Source organism: Grampus griseus (assembly GCF_964374135.1).
Source record: "Grampus griseus genome assembly, chromosome: 9".
NCBI lineage: Eukaryota > Metazoa > Chordata > Mammalia > Artiodactyla > Delphinidae > Grampus > Grampus griseus.
The window spans coordinates 87,324,378-87,346,779 of record NC_139003.1 but is presented as its reverse complement, the minus strand read 5'-3'; the positions used below and the strand labels follow the sequence as shown (position 1 = coordinate 87,346,779).

Genomic DNA, 22,402 nt, shown 5'->3' with positions numbered 1-22,402 from the left:
AATAAGCAACTGGCTCTAAAACTGAAATAAGAAGTATGCTCTCTTATTAACTAAGTCAATACTGACTGCTTCTTTTAGAAGTTCTCTAAAAGCTAATAAATGCAGAAGGAATGATCAAATTAGAAAAGTTACCAATCTGCTACCTTCGAGAGATAATGGATTTCGGCAACAGATAACCATAGATGCTAAAACCTTGAAAATTTAAAGATGATGGACAGATAAGGCTGACAACACCTGAACTTCTTGATCATTCTTAACATCACTGGAAGTTAGACAACTAAGTTTTTCTGTGCTTCTTCTAATATTATGCAACAGAAAATATAAAGTCCCACATAAAAAGTCTCATGCTGAAAAAAGAAATATGAAAGAGGGAAGAAAAAACAAATCTGAAGCTAATCATATCTCTTTATCTAAATATCAGTTTATCAGAAATATGGGGAAAGTGGAATATTACATGATGCCAAAAGGAAGAAAAGAGCCAAATACAGAATACTGAAACTTCTGTAGGCCAAATGATCCAGTTTCTTATACAGTATGAGGAAAAACACAATTTAAAGTGTTGTTCCAGATAAAAAAATGATTCAAGAGACATTTCAATCAAATACAATGTGTGGATCTTGTCTGGAGCCAATTTGAACACACCAATTACAAAAAGACAGTTTTGAGACAAGTGAAAGAAATCTGAAGATGAACTGGGTATTTTATATTAAGGAAGTATTAATTTTGCTATATGAGATAATAGTATTGTGGTTTAAAAAAAAAGTCCTTCTCTGTTAGTGGTGCATACTGAACTATACATAGTTAAACTGATGTGAGGATATGCTTCAAAAATCTTTAGGGCTTCCCTGGTGGCGCAGTGGTTGAGAGTCCGCCTGCCGATGCAGGGGACACAGGTTCGTGCCCCGGTCCGGGAAGATCCCACATGCCGCGGAGCGGCTGGGCCCGTGAGCCATGGCCACTGAGCCTGCGCATCCGGAGCCTGTGCTCCGCAAGAGAGGCCACTACAGTGAGAGGCCCGCGTACCGCCAAAAAAAAAAAAAAAATCTTTAAAACTATGGGATACGTGAAACAAGACTGGCAAAACTCTGAATATTGCTGAAGCTGAGTAATGGCCACCTGAGATTATTATACTATTCTCCCTACTACTGTACATATTTTTGTATTTCCCTACTAAAAAGTTTTTTTTTTAAGTTCCCCAAGCCTTTTATCTTACATATACTGTCCTATATAAAATAGGTAACTATAAGAATGGTATACTTCCTCCCAACTCAGGAAGACGTCCTCGCCATCTATTTCTAAGCCTCTATCTGGGGAATCTCTCTTAACCCTTACTTCTTAATTTCAACACAGTCCTCAAGGTTCACTTCAGGTACTCCTTAAGGAGCACTTTTGTGACTGCTTCAACTCGTAATTTTATAAATTCTAGATTCCTACAGCACTTATTTGCTGTACTGTTAATTTATTACTTTTCATGTAATATTTTCATATGCTGTCAATCATCTTCCCATATGCATTTATTATTTTCTCTCCCAAACTCCATCAAAATTAACAAGTTTTATCCAGTAGGAAGAACATGGAATTGGGACTTACATGTCTAATGCTGGCCATTAAAGGGGTACAGGTACAGTATGCACCTTTCTGAACCTGAGTTTTTTATTTGTAAAGTGGGGATAAATATACCTGCTTCACCCTCTCTCCAGAAATATGGATGAAACTCAAATGACACAGAGGATGTGAAAATGTATTTTTCTCAACTGTAATGTATTATAAATGTGTAACATACTCATGTATTCAGAAATGCCTCTCTCACTATGAATATTCAGACTGAAGTTGCTTTTAAATTATTTTAAACCTTAACTCCACAATAATTCAATTCCAGTAAAGTTCTAAGTATAAGTTTAACTAGACCTATTTTAAATAAATCACTAAAGTTGCAAGGTACCAAAACCTTATTGATATTTAAATCACTTAGTAAATATTTATTGAGCTCTAAATATGTGCTAAAGTCCTTATAAAGTTTATTCTTATTTATTTATTTTATAAATTTATTTATTTTATTTTTATTTTTGGTTGTGTTGGGTCTTTGCTGCTGCTCCCGGGCTTTCTCTACTTGCTGCGAGCGGGGGCCATTCTTTGTCGCGGTGCGCGGGTTTCTCATTGCGGTGGCTTCTCTTGTTGCAAAGCACGGGCTCTAGGCACGCGGGCTTCAGTAGTTGCAGCATGCGGGCTTCAGTAGTTGCAGCATGCGGGTTCTGTAGTTGTGGCTCGCGGGCTCTAGAGTGCAGGCTCAGTAGTTGTGGCGCACAGGCTTACCTGCTCCGCAGAATGCGGGATCTTCCCGGACCAGGGATCGAACACAGGTCCCTTCATTGGCAGGCAGATTCTTAACCACTGCGCCACCAGGGAAGCCCCATAAAGTTTATTTTTAAAGTATAGTCCCATAACTCCCTAAATTAGGTTGAAATAAGTGCCTTTGCTATCCTTTTGTAAAGCAGATTTTTAATACATATTTTCTTAGAGCTGAGTCCATATATACCACTGAGTTCTTTACATAGCAAAAGACTAAACTTTATACCAAGAAATGTAATCAGTAATCATGAACATGTAATACTGATATAATAAAGTTTTAAAATTCTAGGTCGGTGATTCAGAACATTAACCAGGAAAATGTTTTATTGCTACACTGTGTGTGTGTGTGTATATATATATATATATATACACATATACACATATGTATTACTAATCCAACATGAACACACAAAGCAATATACGTACATCACTTTTCCATACTTACTTTCCTTATCTCTTTTAATGACATTATACACTCCAGGAGGCAAGGACCAATTACTATAGTAAAGGTTATTTACCACAAACAAAATAGGAAATAGAAAATGGTATAACTACAGAATGAGATTAATGTTCTAGTTTTAATTCCAATCACTGCTTAAAACATTCCTCATTTCAACACAAAAGCTAATAAGCAAGGAATCACTATCACTGGCAGCAGAGATTTTTTTAATGTTTAGACTGTTTTAAAATGAATATTTCTAAAGTTTTTGGTTTAAAAGGTTTTTAGAAGAGCTATATAGAGGCATGTTAAGGCTTAAGCATGTCAATGAAAAATGAAGCTAATTTTGGTGGAACACTTAATACAGTATACATATGTAAGGTTTATGTAGATTAACACAATCTGATACAATGTATTAGATACATTTTTCACACAATCTAATATCCAACATGTTGGGACTTCCCTGGCAATCCAGTGGTTAAGACTCCGTGCTTCCAATGCAGGGAATGCAGGTTCGATTCCTGGTCAAGGAACTAAGATACCATATGCCATGGGGTGTGGCCAAAAAAAAAAAAAAAGAAAAGAAAAGAATATCCAACATGTTAAACCAAGGAGCAGTATGTGAGCTCCTTAAAGAGAAGTGACTATTTTATTCAAAAATTTTTTATGGGAATATTTTATTTGATTCCTCTCTTTAAACTCTTAAAGGCACCCCCTAGTTTTTATGTTTTAATGTTAAGTGACTAAGAACCTATCCATACAGATAGGTTCACTCCTACCTCCACTGAACTATCATATTTCCCAATACACAGGTCTCAAACTTATGAACAATCTTCATAACATGCCCCTTAAGCCCTGGTGACGATTTATTTCTTCAATAATATGTGGCAGACAGAAAGGCAGGGTATGACAGCCATGAGTATAATATATCCTGTACAAAGAGACGATAATCTCATGATGATCATCACTTTGCTGGACTCTCCTGACATACTTTACTATACAAAGTCAAGAAATGATCTTATCTTAGTATTGATATTTCTGTCCCTGCTTATAATAAAGCATTTGCTATTTTCTGCTGACTCACAGTCCTCTCAAATCTATATCTTATCACCCTTAACATAAGCTTTCAGTACATGAAAGAATGAATCTGGAGATATCATTATACAGTCCCTATTCCAAAGAAGTCACACAGACATTAAAACAGAGCAACCCTAATAATGCTGGAGGAGGACACCACAGTTTAGACCACTCCATCCAGAAAGTTTATTCCTATACTTTGTTTCCATCTATGATAAATAGATGATAAATCTATTGATCTATAGATCTATAGATCTATTGATCTATAAATCTATGATAAATCCCACTTACAGAATTTTTCTGGGTTTTTCTTGTGTGTATTTACCTTACAATCAAAGGAGCACACAAACCGTAATTCAACAAATAGTTCTATGATGATGTTCAATATGTAAAGTAACTTGTTAGATTCTAGACAGGATAGAAAGATATATAAAACCTACTCACACCCCTCTCCTCAGAGTTTCTGATCGTGGAAGGAATGGCAGGGTTAGCAAAAAGAGACAGGTATACAAAAACCCCCATACAAGGCAAAAATAGGGTAATGCCCTAAGAAAGATATGAGTAAATGCTTAAAAAAAACTCTTTCCTCTTATGCATGAGACCTTGATCTTTGGTCAACTTTCTGCCTCTGATCCCCTGCAAACCTGATAGCTAATTTGCTATACTGCTAGGTACATTAATAAAAATGATCCTTGGTTGGTAAATTAATTTTATCTGGACTGGGAAAATTATAAATACTTGATGAGGATGCCACAGATGTGAACTTCCCCAAGATGCAGTGACTCCTGGAAGGGAACCTGGAAGTTCTCCCTATGGTTGTTACAAGAAATATTGGCTTCTGAGGTGCATGGGGCTTCTAAATTAGGGAACACCCTCACATCTGCCCAATGTGGATCTTAAGTCCTTGTCCCTGACCAGTCACCTGACAACCCAAGAAAGTAACTCCTGGATGGCTGACTGTACTCTTTCATAGACACACAGAGAGGAACACTTGATGCTAACCTCCGATAAGCTATGGTTCCTATCCTATTTACCATGTAGACTAATGCCAAGTATGGCCTACGACAGTCTTGTAAGTCTGAATGTTTAGTTGAACTTAAAAAGACCTCCTTGTAGGAGCTGCAAAAGGTCAACGCTCTAGGCTCTAGATTCTGCAGGGTTCAAGAGAAAGACATATCTACCTGAGTAACAGGAAAGATAGGGAGTGACATCATGAGGTTTCATTAGATGTGAGAATGCTTCTGAAAGATATGCAGGAATTTCAACATTTGAATGTTAAACGAGGTAAATCTTCTATTGAAAAAATTTAATTTAAAAAAAAGCAGTAATGATGGGGCTTCCCTGGTGGCGCAGTGGTTGAGAGTCCGCCTGCCGATGCAGGGAACATGGGTTCGTGCCCCGGTCCGGGAGGATCCCGCGTACCGTGGAGCGGCTGGGCCCGTGAGCCATGGACACTGAGCCTGCGCGTCCGGAGCCTGTGATCCGCAGCGCGAGGGGCCACAGCAGTGAGAGGCCGGTGTACCACACACACACACACAAAAAAAAAGCAGTAATGATGGAGAAAGAAAATATCTCATGCATATGCAAAAGGTAGGAAAAATGGCCTGTAGAATCTTTAAGGAGTATGGAGAGGTCAGTCAGACTTCAAGACAGTGTTTATTTATTTACCTGTTTCTCAAAATCAAATATACAAATCCCCATAATAGAAGGAAGGGGATTTTTCTTTGTAGATTTGGATTTAGAAAAAGATTACATTAAATCAGATCTTTAAGTGATCTGTGTACCAACACCATTGAACACAAATTCAAGCCCTTGCATTTGAAATCTCATGGCAATATTTGGTATTAAGTGGTAGTCAACTGGAATAATTCTAAACATACTCTTTTTACCTATCTCAAAATTAATATAGTAAAATTTTAAAATTTCAGAGAGCTCACAGAGCTGCCTAGGGATTATAACCACAGACCACAGTTTGAATAGCACTGATTAAACAAATACTGAGGGCCTAATGTTTGCCAGGGACTATGAGAGTTATAAAGATAAGACACTGTCTCTGCCTTCAAGGAACTTATGATAATACAGTTTTCACTCATTCAATAAACATCTGAGCACACACTAAGTAGAAGAGACTGAGATGCTGGAAATCAAAAAATAAAGAAGTAACAGTGGCCCTTCTCAAGAAACTGATGTATGGGGAAGACAAACAAGTACATCAATGATTACAATAGTGCTATAAGAGGCACACACAGGGGCCATTCATAATAATTCATAATAGTTTAAGTAAGTTTTAAAGAATAAGTTAACAAGCCCAAGAAATACAGGTGGAAGAGATGGAGAAGATATTCCAGACAGAAGGCGCACAGGGAATCAGAGATATCAACAGCAAGAAGTGTTTAAGCATGTTTCTCTAAGCATGATCAACAGACCACCAGCACCACAATCATCAGTAGTGCATGTTACAATTTCTTACAACTCTACTTAACCAAATGAATCAAACATTTTTAAGATCAGGCTCACAAATCTATATTGTAATAAGCACCTCAATCTACATTCACTGTAGTTTAGGAAGCACAGATTAAAAAGAACTGCTAAAATTCAGAGCAGAAAGAGTTAAAGGCATAGAGAAGGGGCCAGAGATGAGGGCAGATAAGTCAGGCAAGGAACAGTTCAAGAAGTACCTTGGGTATCCAGCTAAGGAATATGATCTTTATCCTGAAAAACTATACAGAGCCACTAATGGTTTGTTTCTCCCACAGGAAAGATCAGAGCAGCAGCATGGCAAAATAAAGCTGAGGGCTTCAAATGTGAGGTGGAGCAATCTGTGAATAATTCTCCCAGATTCAGTAGGTTTAGAAGCTCTGAACCTGATGAGAACATGTAAAAAGTGCTACCTCTCCAAAACTCCTCCTTACTGGTTAGTTACCTTTGCTCAGTTCTTTGCTTCACTGAAAAACACGTAGTACCCCGTCTAGTTTCAAAGTGATCCTCATGAGTGTAGGGTGCCCAGGGTCCAAACTGGTAACCTTTTTATTGAAGAAAGGGATATGAAACCATGCAACTTGCTATTGTAACTAATAATTCTGCAATTTTATTCTTGAATTCCTTCAATACTAAGTACAGGACCAACCCACCTTGATGATTTACCTACATTAATTTTTTATTAGGTACAGAACACAGGGCACATTAACCACTGTTAGATTCATTTGAAACTTAGCTACTTTCAATGACAATGTGGAAATAAATGACTTTAAAATATTTTATTACTGAAAGAAGACTTAACTCTTGATAATCCCTGGATCTATGAATTACACCACCAACAAGAAGTTTCCATTAATTCTCTAGCAGGTTTCCTTCTTATAATGTGTTTTTAAAACCTTACTAAACTTGGTGTCATTTGCCAAATACGCATCAAATTATCTTTTCATCCACTTAATTTCTAGTTGTTACATGTCATGCCAAACTTCTTTCAGTCGACTTTTCCGTTTAAGACAGTTCTGAATTCTGAAAGAAACTTTCTACTTGGCTGTTTAGCCACACAAAGCTCGAGTCAGCTTCAAGGGCCTGTTTTTGATCTACAGCACATTACTAAAAAGCTTCCAAAAAGAGACCTTTACATACACTCTAAAGTTGAGAAAATACAATTACATTTTAAACTCCTACTCTTAACCATATGATCTGGGAATTTAAGCCTTCCTCGGTTAAAGACAATATGATTTAAAATTTCCTAGTTAAAATACCATAACTGGTTAAAAATCTTATATTCCATCATGGTGAGTACTCAATCACTCAAATAATGTAGTAAATTTCAGTTTCCCTCTTGTCACTATTTTAATTCTGCTAGTTTCCTAATGCCTTTTTAGTATTTTCCACCTTCCTGAAACAGGCACTAACCAGAACTGTTACTTTAAAGAACTACAGCATTCAACTCATTGAAATCAGACTAGCTGTTTAAAGACTTTTTTTTTTTTTTTACATATAAGGGACATTTTGTTCAGTTCTATAGTCCCGTATATCTATCTACCACAAAGAGGCTGTAAAAAATTTGTAGCTTTAGTTCTACCTCTCCTAAACAAATGAAGTAGAATTAGCTAAGATATGAGCACAATCATTTGTGTATAATAAGCTTTGGGGTTAACCAAGAGACCTTCAAGCCATATGATTCATGACTTACTACTGTCTGCTTCCAAACTTTTTCATCCTCCCAGACACTTTGTACTCATTAAACCTCTTACCTTCTCCAGGCCCAAGCACCTGGTAACCTCTATTTTACCGTCTGTCTCTATTAGCCCATTCTAGACACTTTATGTAAATGGAATTATAAAATATTTATCCTTTTGTGTCTGGCTTACTTAGTGTAATGTTTTCAGGGTTCATCCATTTGTAGCATGTTTCAGAATTCTGTTCCTTTTTATGGCTGAATAATATTCCACTGTATAGATGTACCACATTTTGTTTATCCGTTCATCTGTTGATGGACACTTGGGATGTTTCCACCTTTTGGCTATTATGAGTAATGCTGTTGTGAATATTGGTATTCAAGTACCTGTTTTGAGCCCTTGATTTCAGTTCTTTTGGGTATATACTTAGGAGTAGAATTCCTGGGTCATAAGGTAATTCTATGTTTAACGTTTTGAGAAACCACCAAACTGTTTTCCATCTGGTTTTCTTTTCATGCCTTAATCTCCTTTTTAAATGTTTCTTCTCCTGTTTCTTAAATATTTTTGTTTTCTAGGTGTCTACACTTTGTAAACTGTACTGGAGGTTTCCATCCACTAGTACTGTAGCTTTCACCATTTCCTAAGTGTTCATGACTTCCAAATCAGCCTTAACCTAATTCTATCTCATTAGCTCCACCCAAATAGCTCTCCACATTACTAGACCTCTTAATTTAGATGTGTCATGACTATAAAGTACATGTTTGTTGTAGAAAATCCTTTCTCACGTCCCAGATTTTGGAATTTAAAATTAAATTTAGAGCTGGGGCCAGCAAACCTTTTCTGTAAAGGACCAGAAAGTAAATATATTTAAGGCTTGGAACAACACAGTTTCTGTTGCAACTACTCAGCTCTGTTGTACCTGGAAAGCCAGAAAACATATTTAAATAATTGGGCATGACTTTTTAAAATAAACTTATTTATTTATTTTTTATTTTTGGCTGCAATGGGTCTTTGTTGCGTGCAGGCTTTCTCTAGTTGCAGTGAGTGGGGGCTACTCTTCGTTGCATTGTGCGGGCCTCTCATAGCAGTGGCTTCTCTTGTTGCACAGCACAGGCTCTAGGCATGCGGACTTCAGTAGTTGTGGTGCGTGGGCTCAGTAGATGTGGCCTGTGGGCTCTAGAGCACAGGCTAAGTAGTTGTGGCACGTGGGCATAGTTGCTCCACAGCATGTGGGATCTTCCAAGACCAGGGCTCAAACTCGTGTCCCCTGCATTGGCAGGCAGATTCTTAACCACTGCGCCACCAGGGAAGTCCGTGACTGAGTTTTTTTTTTTTTAATTAATTAATTAATTTATGCAGATTCTTAACCACTGCGCCACCGGGGATGTCCATGACTGAGTTTTGTTTGTTTGTTTATTTATGACTGCACTGGGTCTTTGTTGCTGTGCACAGGCTTCTCATTGTGGTGGCTTCTCTTGTGGCGGAGCAGAGCCTCCAGGCACACAGGCTTCAGTAGTTGTGGCTTGCTGGCTTCAGTTGTTGTGGTTCGCAGGCTCTAGAGTGCAGGCTCAGTAGTCGTGGCGCACGGGCTTAGCTGCTCTGCGGCATGTGGGATCTTCCTGGACGAGGGATCGAACCCGTGTCCCCTGTATTGGCCGGTGGATTCTTAAGCACTGCGCCACCAGAGAAGCCCCATGACTGAGTTTTAATAAAACTTTATTCTCAAAAGTCAGGCAGCAGGCTGGATTTGGCTCAGGGATCCTTCTTTGCCAACTGCTTGTTTAGAGAGAGCAAATTCTGGGAAAGAACTGACTGTAATAAAGAGTACCCTTTTTCTCTAATTTCAATGGCTTAAGCAAGTACTACTAGTTCAGTGGTATAACTTTCTTTGAAAATGTAACAAGAACTCAACAGGAATTTCTTATTACTTTATTAGTAAATATTTATTGAGGGTTTATTATATACCAGCTACTGTTTTAGGTACTGGGAACACAACTCTATTATCTAAAATCTTGTATTTATATTCAATTTCTGTTTTTCTCTTGTAAAATGGAAAAATGTCACTCTTTTTATTACAGTCCTATTCTTCCACTTGCCCTCTGGTTCTCATCCCTTCTCACCTTTTCAAGATCTTTACACTTTACTCTTGCCTGCAGTTATTATCCCATGTCTCCTGTATCTTCAGTCTCCCTCTATGTTAGATCATTCCTGTCTTATTTATTATTCCATTTAAAACGCCTGCCCCCTTTTACTTATCTTTCCATTTCTCTGTTCCTCTTTAGAGAAAACTCCTTGAAAGAGTTGTTTGTGCTCAATATCAGGTTGCACAACAGCACTTTAACTACCCATGTTGTCAAACCAATTGGTAATCGTAATTTATATACATTTTTCAGCATTTGATGTAAATAAACATTCCCTTCTCCTAAAAAGATTTATTAACTCTGCCAGCTTTCTGGGTACCACACTTAACTGGCCACTCTTTCTCAGTTTTTGCTTGATCTTCTGCCCACAAATGTTTTCTTTTTTCCCCAGGATCATCTTTTTCTTTAAACAACTCTATCTCCATCCAGTTGCTTAATCCAAAACCCTAACGTGTCATTCTTGATCACTCCTTTGCCCTCACCCTCCACACTAATGCTATGGTCGATCCTGTGTCTCCTTCCAATATACATTTAGAATCAGTACACCTCTCTCCATTTCTACCATTTTCCTAGTCCAAGCCCTTGCCATCTCTTGCCTGGATACTGTGGTAACACTGTGAATGTACTTCATGTACTTTATGCCACCAACCTGTAAACTTAAAAACAGTTAAAATGGTAAGTTTTATGTTATGTATATTTTACTACAATTTGAGAAAAAGAAAGAAAGAAAGAAAATCACAAAAGGATAGTTTCACTGAAGCCAAAGGTACAGAGAATCAATAGCATCAAATCCTGCTGAGAGAGCAAGCAATATGAGGCCTGAAAACCATGCATTAGCTTCAGTATGCCAGTAGCATGGTCAAAGTAAAAGCTGATTCCTATGGAGCAAGTGGAAGAATTAAAACAAGGGTGAACGATGCAAAGATTCAAGCATCTGAATGGGCCTACAATTTAGACAGTGCACAAGGAATTACAGGAATGAGAGGCACAGATAATACTGACAAAAGGTCAAGACTTAATCTGAATTAGCCACTCTCAGAACCTACCTCTGACCCCATGAGGTGATACTGGGGTCTTGGAAAAGGTAAAAGGCTGTTGCTAAGACTTGGTTAGTAGAGCAGATAGAACAAAGATATAGTAGGGCTCGTCTGCATATGGCCCCAAGGGAGTTTCAGGATATGGTTTCTTTCCCTCAGATTGGAAGTAGTTTTGTTCTGGCCTAGAATTGGTAGTAGTAGATCTGCTCCTGCTGAGTCTAGACAGGCATAATGTGGAGGGCAGTTCCTGGACCCCCAGACAATGCTGTCATGAAGCTAGGGGTTGAGAATCAGCTGCTGAGTCCTGCTTGGTGTGGCACAGAGTGCAGTAGGACAGCTACTGTTCAGGGAAACAGAGTATCTGCTGCTCTAAAGTGATGTTCAGGCACTGTTCTAGAAGGTATTTTAAACATCACATTGTCCAACCTCCAGTTTTACAGACGGGGAGATGACTGATTTAAGGGCCACAAACTCTAGTTCCAAGCCCTAATTTATTATTAAGTCATTGTGTATCCATGGGACATGCCACATAATCACTCTGGGTCTCAGTTTCCACATTTATAAAATGAAGTCTTAATTCTAAGTCACATGGCATTATAATAGCAAAGAAAATACTAAAGCCCATATCTCTTATGTTGGTCTAGTACTTTTCCCACCGAATTGCATTATCCCCACTATTCCTGTGAAATTTACCAGAATGCTATTTATGCCTATGGATTAATGATCTAATGAGGTAAACAGCTTTATACCTCATTTCTGTATTACAAAACAGTACTATGTGTCTTTTTTTTTTTTTTGTCATTTTATTAGAGTTACACAAAGCCTGGTTTCTGGTAATTCTGAATCTATGTCACCTTAATTGTCATCACTTCACAAACTTTACAAATATGGAGAACAATTTTGGTCATTAAAGTTGAAATTATTTATGTAATATCTGCATTCTTAAAAATGAAAATAGGCTATTTTCAAATATGTTACAGTTCTAGATTATTGTTGAAAACTCAGAAAGCAGGACAACTACCATTTTGTTTACAGTAATCTAACTGATGTTGCCACATTTCCTGGAACCACTTTACAAATTTAAAACCTTGTTTATATCAAAATATCCTTACTCTTTAAAAAGCCATCAAAAATCATCATTCATTATACATTTTAGTGCAGACGTTTAAGTAGTCAGGTGAACTGAAGATGTAAAAAGAGAGAAAAGCCAATCATTAAGAGAGGCATTTACAGAAAAAGAACAGGTTAGAACGATTGATCAAAATAAGCTCTGGGGGACTTCCCTGGTGGTGCAGTGGTTGGGAATCCACCTGCCAATGCAGGGCACATGGGTTCGGGCCCTCGTCCGGGGGGATCCCACATGCCACGGAGCGGCTGGGTTCATGCACCACAACTACTGAGCCTGTGCTCTAGAGCCCACGAGCCACAACTACTGAAGCCTGCATGCCTAGAGCCCGGGCTCCGCAACGAGAGAAGCCACCGCAGTGAGAGGCCTGTGTACCGCAGCGAGGAGTGGCGCCCGCCAGCTGCAACTAGAGAAAGCCCATGTGCAGCAACGAAGACCCCATGCAGACAAAAATAAATCAATCAATCAATAAATGAATAAAAAAATAAATAAATAAGCTCTGATTCCTCCTGAAATTGGACTTTTATGACTTCCTTCTTCCTCATCAAAAATTTAATTTCTTCCCTGTATAAACCTACAAAATATAGTTGGATTTTAATGAGACGCTTATACCACTGTTTTAGGTGAAACCTCTAATTTTCCTTTTAATGTTTAAAACATTCAATAATGGACACTTGGGTATCAGTAACTGCACATGGATAGACTAGCTCCCTAATTGTTACAGTAATGAATGTGAAAGATCTCCATGAGTTCTCAAGTATGCTCCTTCAGATCTGTGATCAAAACATGTCTATCGTTCTTGTTATAACTTATTACTTTTTAAAGATACATTAAAATTACACAAACTACAATAGTATACAAGAAATGTTTTTAAATGGAGAGGTTTGGTGTGACAATTGCCCTCAGTTTATCACATGTGGCATTTTACTTCATTTAACTCATCTGTTAAGAAAACTTAGCTCTTTGGATCTATGTGGCAAAATGGATCTGGAGCCAAGCAGCCTTGGGTTTAACTCTCTTATTTTTTATTAACTATGGCCTTTTTTATTAACTATGGCCTTAGTTAATTAAGTCTGTTATCTCCTTGAGCTGCATTTCTTTTGCAAAATGGGAATAATACCTGCCCAACTTTTTGCTGGGGTTATGAAGAGGTATTACACACTACATTACAGACAACTCTATGAACGCAGTGAGCTCTGTAATCAGTATCACAAGTGGGGAAAAAAATTAGAGAAAAAATGTGTTTATTATTACGTATAAAGCAAATGAGAAATTCAACGTCATTCTAAGAACCGTTCTAAACGATGCTAAGACAGTACTTTAAAATAGGCTTTTGAATATTAAAACAAAATCACATTTAAATGAAAGCACTTCCAAATTAGGATAAGCAAATCAACACTTTAAGAGCAGCAGAAAGTATTAGCTTCTTGATAGTAGATTAAGTGTAAAGAAATCATAAGCAGAAATGTTAAGTACTAGTGGAACATGAACACGTAAAAAGCTATTGAAAACATTTCATTATACACAAAACATTTTAGTATCTTCAATTACAGAAATTCAGACTAAAAGCAACCAAACATTTCAACAAATTAATCAATTCTGTCAGCAGGTGGCTCTAGTGACACTGAAATAACTAGTATCAAATACTATAAGCAAAATATAGATAGTAAAAATGTACTGAATCTCAGAAATTTGGAGTCAAAAAGAGTCACATTAATACTTCAATCCAAATCCTGTTTTTCAAATGAAGACACAAAAGCCTACCATAATTAAGTGGCTTAAGTCTACCATAAGTAAGTCTACCATAATTATGTTAGTGGCAAAACAAAACTGAAAACCCAGATCTCTCTCTTTAGTACTCTCAAGTCAACAAAGAGGCATTTACTGTATTGCCAGGCATAGTACTAAAAGCCCTCCTTCAAAATAATTCACCTATAACTTAGATATGTCACATTTACTAATTTGTCTACCTCATCCAAAAATACACATAATTATATAAAAGCACATTATAAAGACTTCTAACGGAACATTTGGTAGTAATAATAATGTTAAAAGGAATACAATGTTAGCAATCATGTTCCCAGTCTCTGAGAGGAAAAAGTAATTTGGCTCTTCTTTTTTAAAAAGGCTAGGCAAGAATACATTTAACACTCCCCATTTATACCTCTTCCCACTTCCCAGCTCCAGAAGGGTTTCTCATCTTCGCTTCTTTAACCAATTTAGTAATTCAGATGGAATATCAGACGTAAAATAGGTAAGAAGCAACAGAATAGGTCAATTTCTACCAATTAGGATAAAAAACACAGAATTCTAATAAATGGCCGAACTCTGGCTCACTTTCCTATCTATCTAGTGGTAATGGAGTCTAGGTTTTCTTTCATATTTCTTATCTTTGAGCAGAGACCTGATGAGAATACCTTTGTTACATGCAGTCATATATTATACTGAATTTATTACTCCTAAAACTAAAGCTACTACTTACATGAACCATATATCAAAATAAATCAGTTGTTATATAAATCACTTTTTGTAACAGTATTAGAAAAGGAGCTATAATAGAAATAAGCCTAAAATCAACACATCAATAAGTTCTGCCTCTGCCACTTAACTGCTCTGTGACTTCAGTTTCCTCACCTATAATTTAAAAATAATATCTACACCTCATACTTACATCCTTACCTTTCTTATTCAGAAAGAAACAGATCATTATGATCTCAGTTAGAATTTTTATAACTAGCCTAGGCTTCATTGTTCTTTTCTCTTCTGAGAGCCTATACTTTGTTATTTGGTCTAGAACTTCTCTATCCAATACAGCAGCCTCTAGACATGTGCTACTGAACATCTGAAATGCGGCTAGTTTGAACTGAGAGGCACTGGATGTGTAAAACCAACTCTTGGCAGGAACAGAAAAAAGCAAAATACAAGATCCCTAACTCTGCAGGAAAGGTAAAACAAACCCAAGATTTTTTAAAACTTAGTAATGAGAGGAAAAGAAATATGTAACAAAGAAGCTGGACTCGAAGAGTCTTACTTTAGAGACACAATAACCCAAGAGCAAACGTTACTGAGTATGAAAATACCAGACTAGAGCTTAGCAAACCCATTCTTCATAGATCCTGAACCAGACCTTCAATTTCCTATCTATAAAATGCTACAGATAGCATGAACTCTATCTAGATGAACTCAGACTTGATGAACATTAAGTGATCAAATAAATTCCCCTTTACAGCCTTAGAAGTGAGTATAAATTTGGTCTAGTACACTAATTCACTCAATTAGCAATCATCAAGTACCTCCTAAACTTTATATTAGTTTATTAGTGATATATTATAATTTAGCAGTACAATATTTAAAAAAATATAACATATAATTAATAACATTATATAGCCACATGAGTGTAATAAAATGTAATTCTCTCTCTTTTTAAAAAACATTTTGAAATAATTATATAGCTTCACAGGATCCTGCATCAACCAACTATAGTATCTTCTGATTATGTATTTGAAATAAAAAGGAAGCAACTTGTTAATTACATCAACATTTCTTACGAAAACAGTTCCAAAAGCTTTATCTGTGGGAATGGGTGGTAGGGTGATATGATTTAAGGATCTTTTTAAGCTTCCAGGCTTTATATATTTATATATAGATAGAGAGAAAAGTTTTTAAGTTTGAAAATTAAAACACAAAAATTCTGATAGTTGTCGCATAATAGAAACTGGTACCAGCTATCCTTTCTGTGTCCACTGAGTAGAGGATACTATGCCCAAAGGACATATACTTGTATGTGGAATAGAAAAAAACTAATTTCCTAAAACAGAAATGTTCTTTAAAAAATAGTCATTCTGGGGCTTCCCTGGTGGCGCAGTGGTGGAGAGTCCGCCTGCAGATGCAGGGGACACGGGTTCGTGCCCCGGTCTGGGAAGATCCCACATGCCGCTGAGCGGCTGGGCCCGTGAGCCAGGGCCGCTAAGCCCGCGCGTCCGGAGCCTGTGCTCCGCAACAGGACAGGCCACAACAGTGAGAGGCCCGCGTACCGCAAAAAAAAAAAAAAACAGTCATTCTGTAATTACCTACAAATTGATCATTTTCTCACAATAAAAATGGCCACATTTGTATTACGAAAGATTTGGCCCCACAATGTAAATCATACTTTTTCCATACATGCTCTATAAATGCATTTAATAAAGAACATAGGCAGAAAGCAATCCCCTACACTGCCCTCTTTCAATATATTATTCATTCTCTTTTAACTGTATAATTAATATGCAGCTTTCATTCTGTTTGTGAATTGCCTTACAGTACACATACTAAACATGCAAACAAGGCAAAGGCGTATCTCACATTGTATACTGGACTAATTCCTATCAGGTATATAAATAATATTTCATAAACTATATCTTGTATTCAGTGCTTAAGAGGCCAATTTAAAAAAAGACTGTCAAGGTGAATATTTTTAGGAAGCAAAGAATCTTTGATTATTACCAATAAATGCCTATAACTATCATCAGATATAGATTTGCATCTATCAGATGCTATACATTAAGAAAAACTAGTACTTTAGCCTGGGATCCTCTTGCCTGTCAAGCCCTGCTTCCAGGTTCTTTCCTTCCTGAGTAGTGTCACTACCTGGGCAGAATGAATGTCAATCAACTGTCATAAGAGTGCCATGTTTGGGAATCTATTACTTTACAACAAAAATAACTTAACGCATAGTGTAAAAAAATGGCTTTTAAAAACTGTATTTTAATAATCATATAATTAAATGGACTATGTAGCATATTATAGGAATACTAGAGAGCATCCCTGAGTCTTTCTCAATGGCAGAAGCAGGAGTGGTGAAAACACTTCTAGACCATTTGAAATGCCAGCAAAAGGAGAATATTAACTGCAATTTTTGTCCTCTCTACATACCAGTTTTAGGAGCTCAAAAATAAATAAATTTGTTTTTATTTTTTTTAACTTGAATTCAGCTTTCTGGTCAATGAGCGTCCCATTTAGCACAATACAACTACATATTGAATCCGAGAGCAAACGTATGCATCTTTCCATCCTTTAGATTCCAACACTGTCACATGAACCCCTTGCAATTTCCAAAAACAATCAATTTTCACAGCAATAACTTAGTGCTAATGTAGTGGTCTTTCAAGATCAAAATAAAATGAAATCTATCCACACAACTGCCAAGACCAAAGAGTTAGAGGCGAGGAAGAACCTTTCACTGAATCCCTCAGAAATGGCTCCCATAAAAGCAAAAAGTGGCAAAGTACACATCTAGAAGGAAATACTCCCTTTTTCTTATTTAAAAAATGGCCTGAATTTTATTTTTCAACTCAACTTTTAAAAAAATGAAGTAATTACTGTGTTTAAATGGATATTACAATTTTTTAAAGATTCAAATTTAAAACCAAATTAATTTTCCAATATAAACATGAAAGGTCTTACAATTTAAAAAAACATAACCTGCTACCTTGACTCTTGATGTCAACAATTAGCAAATGGAAAAGACAAAAAAAATCCGAAAAAGATAGAGCATTTTGGCTCAAAAGTTATTTACAAAGTAATTTTAGTTAAAGGAATTTTTGCCTTTAAACTTCTGACATTTTATTTTAGCCAAGAGTCTAAAATGAGAAAAAATATAAATGCAAATCAAGCACTGCTTGGTTGTGCTAAAATAATTACATGAAATATTTTGCCCTTCCCTATCCAAAATACCTTTAATTTAAATACTTACTCTGAGCCTGCAGCCATTTCCAAGTATGACGTTTCTGCTGTATCAACCCCCAATGGGATCACTATGCTCATGACGTTCGCCTCTGGTAAATTCGATTACTATGGAGTCCTATGCATTGGTATCCAAAACACTGGGGCATGCCAGCCACAGTGCTCATTGCAAACATCTAAGTGCATCCACAAACCCTATTTAAAAGAAAAGGGAACCAAAAGTTAAGAATCATCTTCATATTCCCAGCAACAGTCAACCTATAACAAAGGTAAGTAAAATACATGAAGAAAGCATTCTTTATTGAAATATCAATACCAATTGGAATTTGCTCAAGGGGTCTCTATTTTATTTTTCTGGAATTAAGTTATGAGATTACGATCAAAAGAAAAGTTTCTGAATCATAATCTTCCTTAGAGAATGAATTTAGGATGCCAAAAGAATGATTACTAAGGCATACTGCTTAGTGAGGAACCAACAAATATTATTCATTTTGAAAGATAAAACAGAATTTCTTACAGCACTATCCAAAATTAAGTCTTCTTGGTTCAGTAAATGCTTTAACAATAAACTAACAAATATTGAGACTTACTGTGGACTAAGCTTTTACATGGATGGTCTATTTAATCCTCACAACTCTGAGATAGGGATCTCCATTTTATCACCGAGGAATTCAAAAGCAACTAAGGTTAAATAACATAACCAAAGTTGCTCAGTTTAAGAGATAAAACCAGAATTTGAACCAATTCTACTCTATTGTTTATATATTTTTTTAAAAATCTATTTTATTTGTAATAAAGTCAATTGTTTTATACTGGTTGTCATTTTCCATACTACATAAATACATGTATATGGAGGGAGTTTATTTCTCCAGTTTTCTCCCATGAGTTAATGATCCCTAGCACAGACAATTAGAAGAGAAATATACTTGAATATTTTTAAATATTCTTGTCATATACTTGAATACTTATTTTTAAACAAACTTACCATAGTAACAAAAACATATTCAGCTTCCATATCAATTCTTCTAATCTAAATTCACTGTTTAACACCTGCTATATGTACTATATGTGAAATATCTACTCGAAATATTTTCAGCAATGATACAGTACAACTCGGAACAAAGCAGATAGAGCTAACCATATAAACAAGAGAAACAGTCAACACTGTCCCTCTCAGGTTATACCTGAAATACTGAAGAGAACTGTTTCTTCAAATAGCAATTCTTGTATTTACTTTTAATTTTTACAAGTAAGCTTGAGAATATCTACTCAGGTTAATTCCTATTTCACAGATGATGCAGACTGCGAGCTCATATCTTATGGGAAAAAAATACCAAAATATGGAAATAACGAGGTAACAGTGGTTTGAATTCTCCAAGAAAACGAGCCTTTACTTTTAAACCATGAATAACTGGGGGAGAGCTACTAGATTTCAAGTTATAACAAAAATATACAATAACAGGCAATTGCACTTAAAAGTGAAAAACATGAGCATTGGAGCCTATCTCTAACTCTCTAACAGCAGATGTGTGAGCTAGGCAAGTTATTTAACCACTCTAAGCCTCAGGTTCCTTGTTTATAAAATGGATATATATCCGCCTACGATTTCTGTGAAGAAAATGAAATAATGACTGTAAAGCATTTCATACACTGCACTATGCATATTTAGCAATCAATAAGCGGTAGTCACATAAGAAGAGTTGCTCTTATTTCATAACCAAAAAACTGTGTGGATAAAAAAACTCTTTAGCTCTCATTTAAAGAGAATCTTCTAATAGTTTTTGAAAATAAAGTATGTAATTATGGTTCTCTATTTGCTACGATTTTACAGTTTTCACCAAATTAAAATCATCCTCTTAAAAAAAAAAATCATTCTCTAAAAACAATTAAAGCAGGGTAAGAAAAAGGAAAAACTGCCCTACCTCCTTTTCTGCACCTGCGACTGTTTTAGAATTACTAAAAAAGGTATATTTTTACTATACTTTTTTTTTACTACAAAAAGCTATATTTATTAACCTGCACAAAGCTATAAAATTATGAAATTAGATTCTAAGTGACAACATGCAAGCAACATATAAATCAAATGTTATATTATTCTGTATTTCTTTAAAATACTGAAAACTTGGACCTAAGAACAGATAATTAAAATTTAAAAAAAAATTCTCCTCCTGTTGGTACCATCTAGTTGGTAGAAGTTTTCTTCAGCTCAGCTTATCTTAACATTAGACTCATAGGAAATCTTATATTTTAGGTATATGTTGTTAAATATTTAGTTGTATGTTTTTTCTTAAAACCAGAGGCAGAAACTAGAACGCAGAAGTCAAATGATTATGTATTCTTTTAGGTAACTGAGTAATATTTCCAACCTAAAACAATTTATTTGAATACGTATTTAATAGTGTCCCTATCTTTATATAAATATACAGTCCTCAATAAACACTATATTTCAGCTGTTTTTAAATAGCAGTGAAGAGCTTGCCATAAGCTTATTTCAGACAATGGCTTATATTTTTGTGATTACTGCCTGTCTCTCAAATCCTGCACAGTGCGTTGAACATAAAAGGCACTCTACAAAGAACTGGTGAATGAATTAGAGCACCCAGGATGAAACTGCAGTTCTGGCCTCATTAACCAAATGAGTTGTCAACCTATACAATTACGCGCTATAAAAACAACCACATGACACCTTTTCCAGAAATGCATCTCTCATCTAGAATCACAGAAGCTCATCCCCAGGATAACAACTCATCATCACATCTGTAACAGAACCACAGACTCTGAGTTTGATTCAGCAAACAAGATGATCTCACAAATTTACTCACAAGAGGTAAGAAGGCAAGAGGTCATATCTATTGAGACCATAAAGTGGCAAATATTTCACTATATTCATTAATATCAAAAACTCCATAGCCAGAAAACTCACACTGTTTAAAAATCCAGCTGATACTTAAAGCATAAATTTATTAGGGTCTTTAAAAATAAGAAAAAAAGAAAGGGAAAGACAATGTAGTAAACAGAAAAGATGTGAGCTTATAACATAGGCATAACTAGAGAAAAACAATTCAACACAATACAAACAACTACCACAAAGCTCTCATATCTTACATGTGAACAAAAAACTGGTTATACAACTGGCAAGTAAAATATATACAAAATACATTGAGAATAAATGGCAGCCATTAAAGAAATAATATAAAAGGAAATACCATGAGATGTCTGGTAAATCTGAGGTCCAAGAAAGAATAAATGTCTTCACAAAACCTGCTATCCAGAACAGACCTAGAAACCAAGTGAACACAGGAGTATTGAGCTGTTTATAAATGGCATAAAATTATAGGTATTGATACTTCTGTCTAACGTGGAACCTAAAGTCAAAGGGACTCAAATAAAGACAGCAGCTGATTCTTAAAAAAATAAATTTATTCTTCACTCTTTTATACAAATGAATGTAAACACAAGTAAAGGAAACAATGCTAAATACCAAATCAAACTGGAAAGAAACTGGGAAAAAACGATATTAAAAACAAATTTAGGGGAATTCCCTGGTGGTTCAGTGATTAGGACTCCGCACTTTCACTGCTGAGGTGTGGGTTCAATCCCTAGTCAGGGAACTAAGATCCCACAAGCCTCGTGGCACGGCCAAAAAAACACACAAAAAAAACAAAAAATACAAAACAAACAAAAAAGAAAACAAACAAAACAACCCCACAGATTTAGCAGAGGCATTGATACCAAAACAAAACCAAACAAAACCCTAGAGTAGGAAAAATGAAATAAAAGGCAAGAAGGAAAAGCAATTAAATTAGAAAACAGTTTATCAGAAGAACTGGAAAACTGAGGCTGCTTTTAAGACCACATTAAGAAGTTCAAAAAACAAAAAAATACCACTGAAAAGATAAATATGATACCCAAAAGGCAAAAAAGATGAAAATATGAGGAAAATTTTTTTTCTAAAATTACAAATAAAGGGCCCAACCCAATTTAACATAATCTCTTTGAGGAAAGGGTCATTTATTATTACCTTTCAATCCTTAATAAACACCTTACAAAGAGCTCAATAAATATTTAATATTAAATCCATGTTTACATTTTGGACATATAACAAGAGAATAAGCAGGTGAATCTGGGGCTGAATTACTAATAGAAATGAAACAAAGAAACTTGAAAGAAGTTGTGAGGTACCACATAACTGAGATTTTCTTATAAATCAGAAATTAAACTGCCCTCATTAATCATTTATAATTTTAATTTTACTTATAGCTGTTGACTAAGGTATAACAAAAAAGGATACTAGTTATCAAAATCTATTACCAAGTTACTACCTATGAAACTTTGGTCAACTCATTTCACTATTC

At 35.8% G+C, this 22,402-nt stretch overlaps 1 protein-coding gene across 2 annotated transcripts in view; it reads right to left on the bottom strand.

The window, feature by feature from the left end:
* KMT2E (lysine methyltransferase 2E (inactive)) overlaps positions 1-22,402 on the bottom strand; it is a 98,774-nt gene that overhangs the window by 55,447 nt on the left and 20,925 nt on the right. For both annotated transcript variants that reach the window (XM_082661508.1, XM_082661509.1), the window contains exons 2-3: positions 21,254-21,326; positions 18,058-18,242 (exon numbers count right to left, since the gene is read on the bottom strand). In XM_082661508.1, coding sequence (XP_082517634.1) covers positions 18,058-18,128 — 71 coding nt within the window. In that variant the 5' untranslated portion in view covers positions 18,129-18,242; positions 21,254-21,326. The remainder of the gene's footprint in view (positions 1-18,057; positions 18,243-21,253; positions 21,327-22,402) is intronic.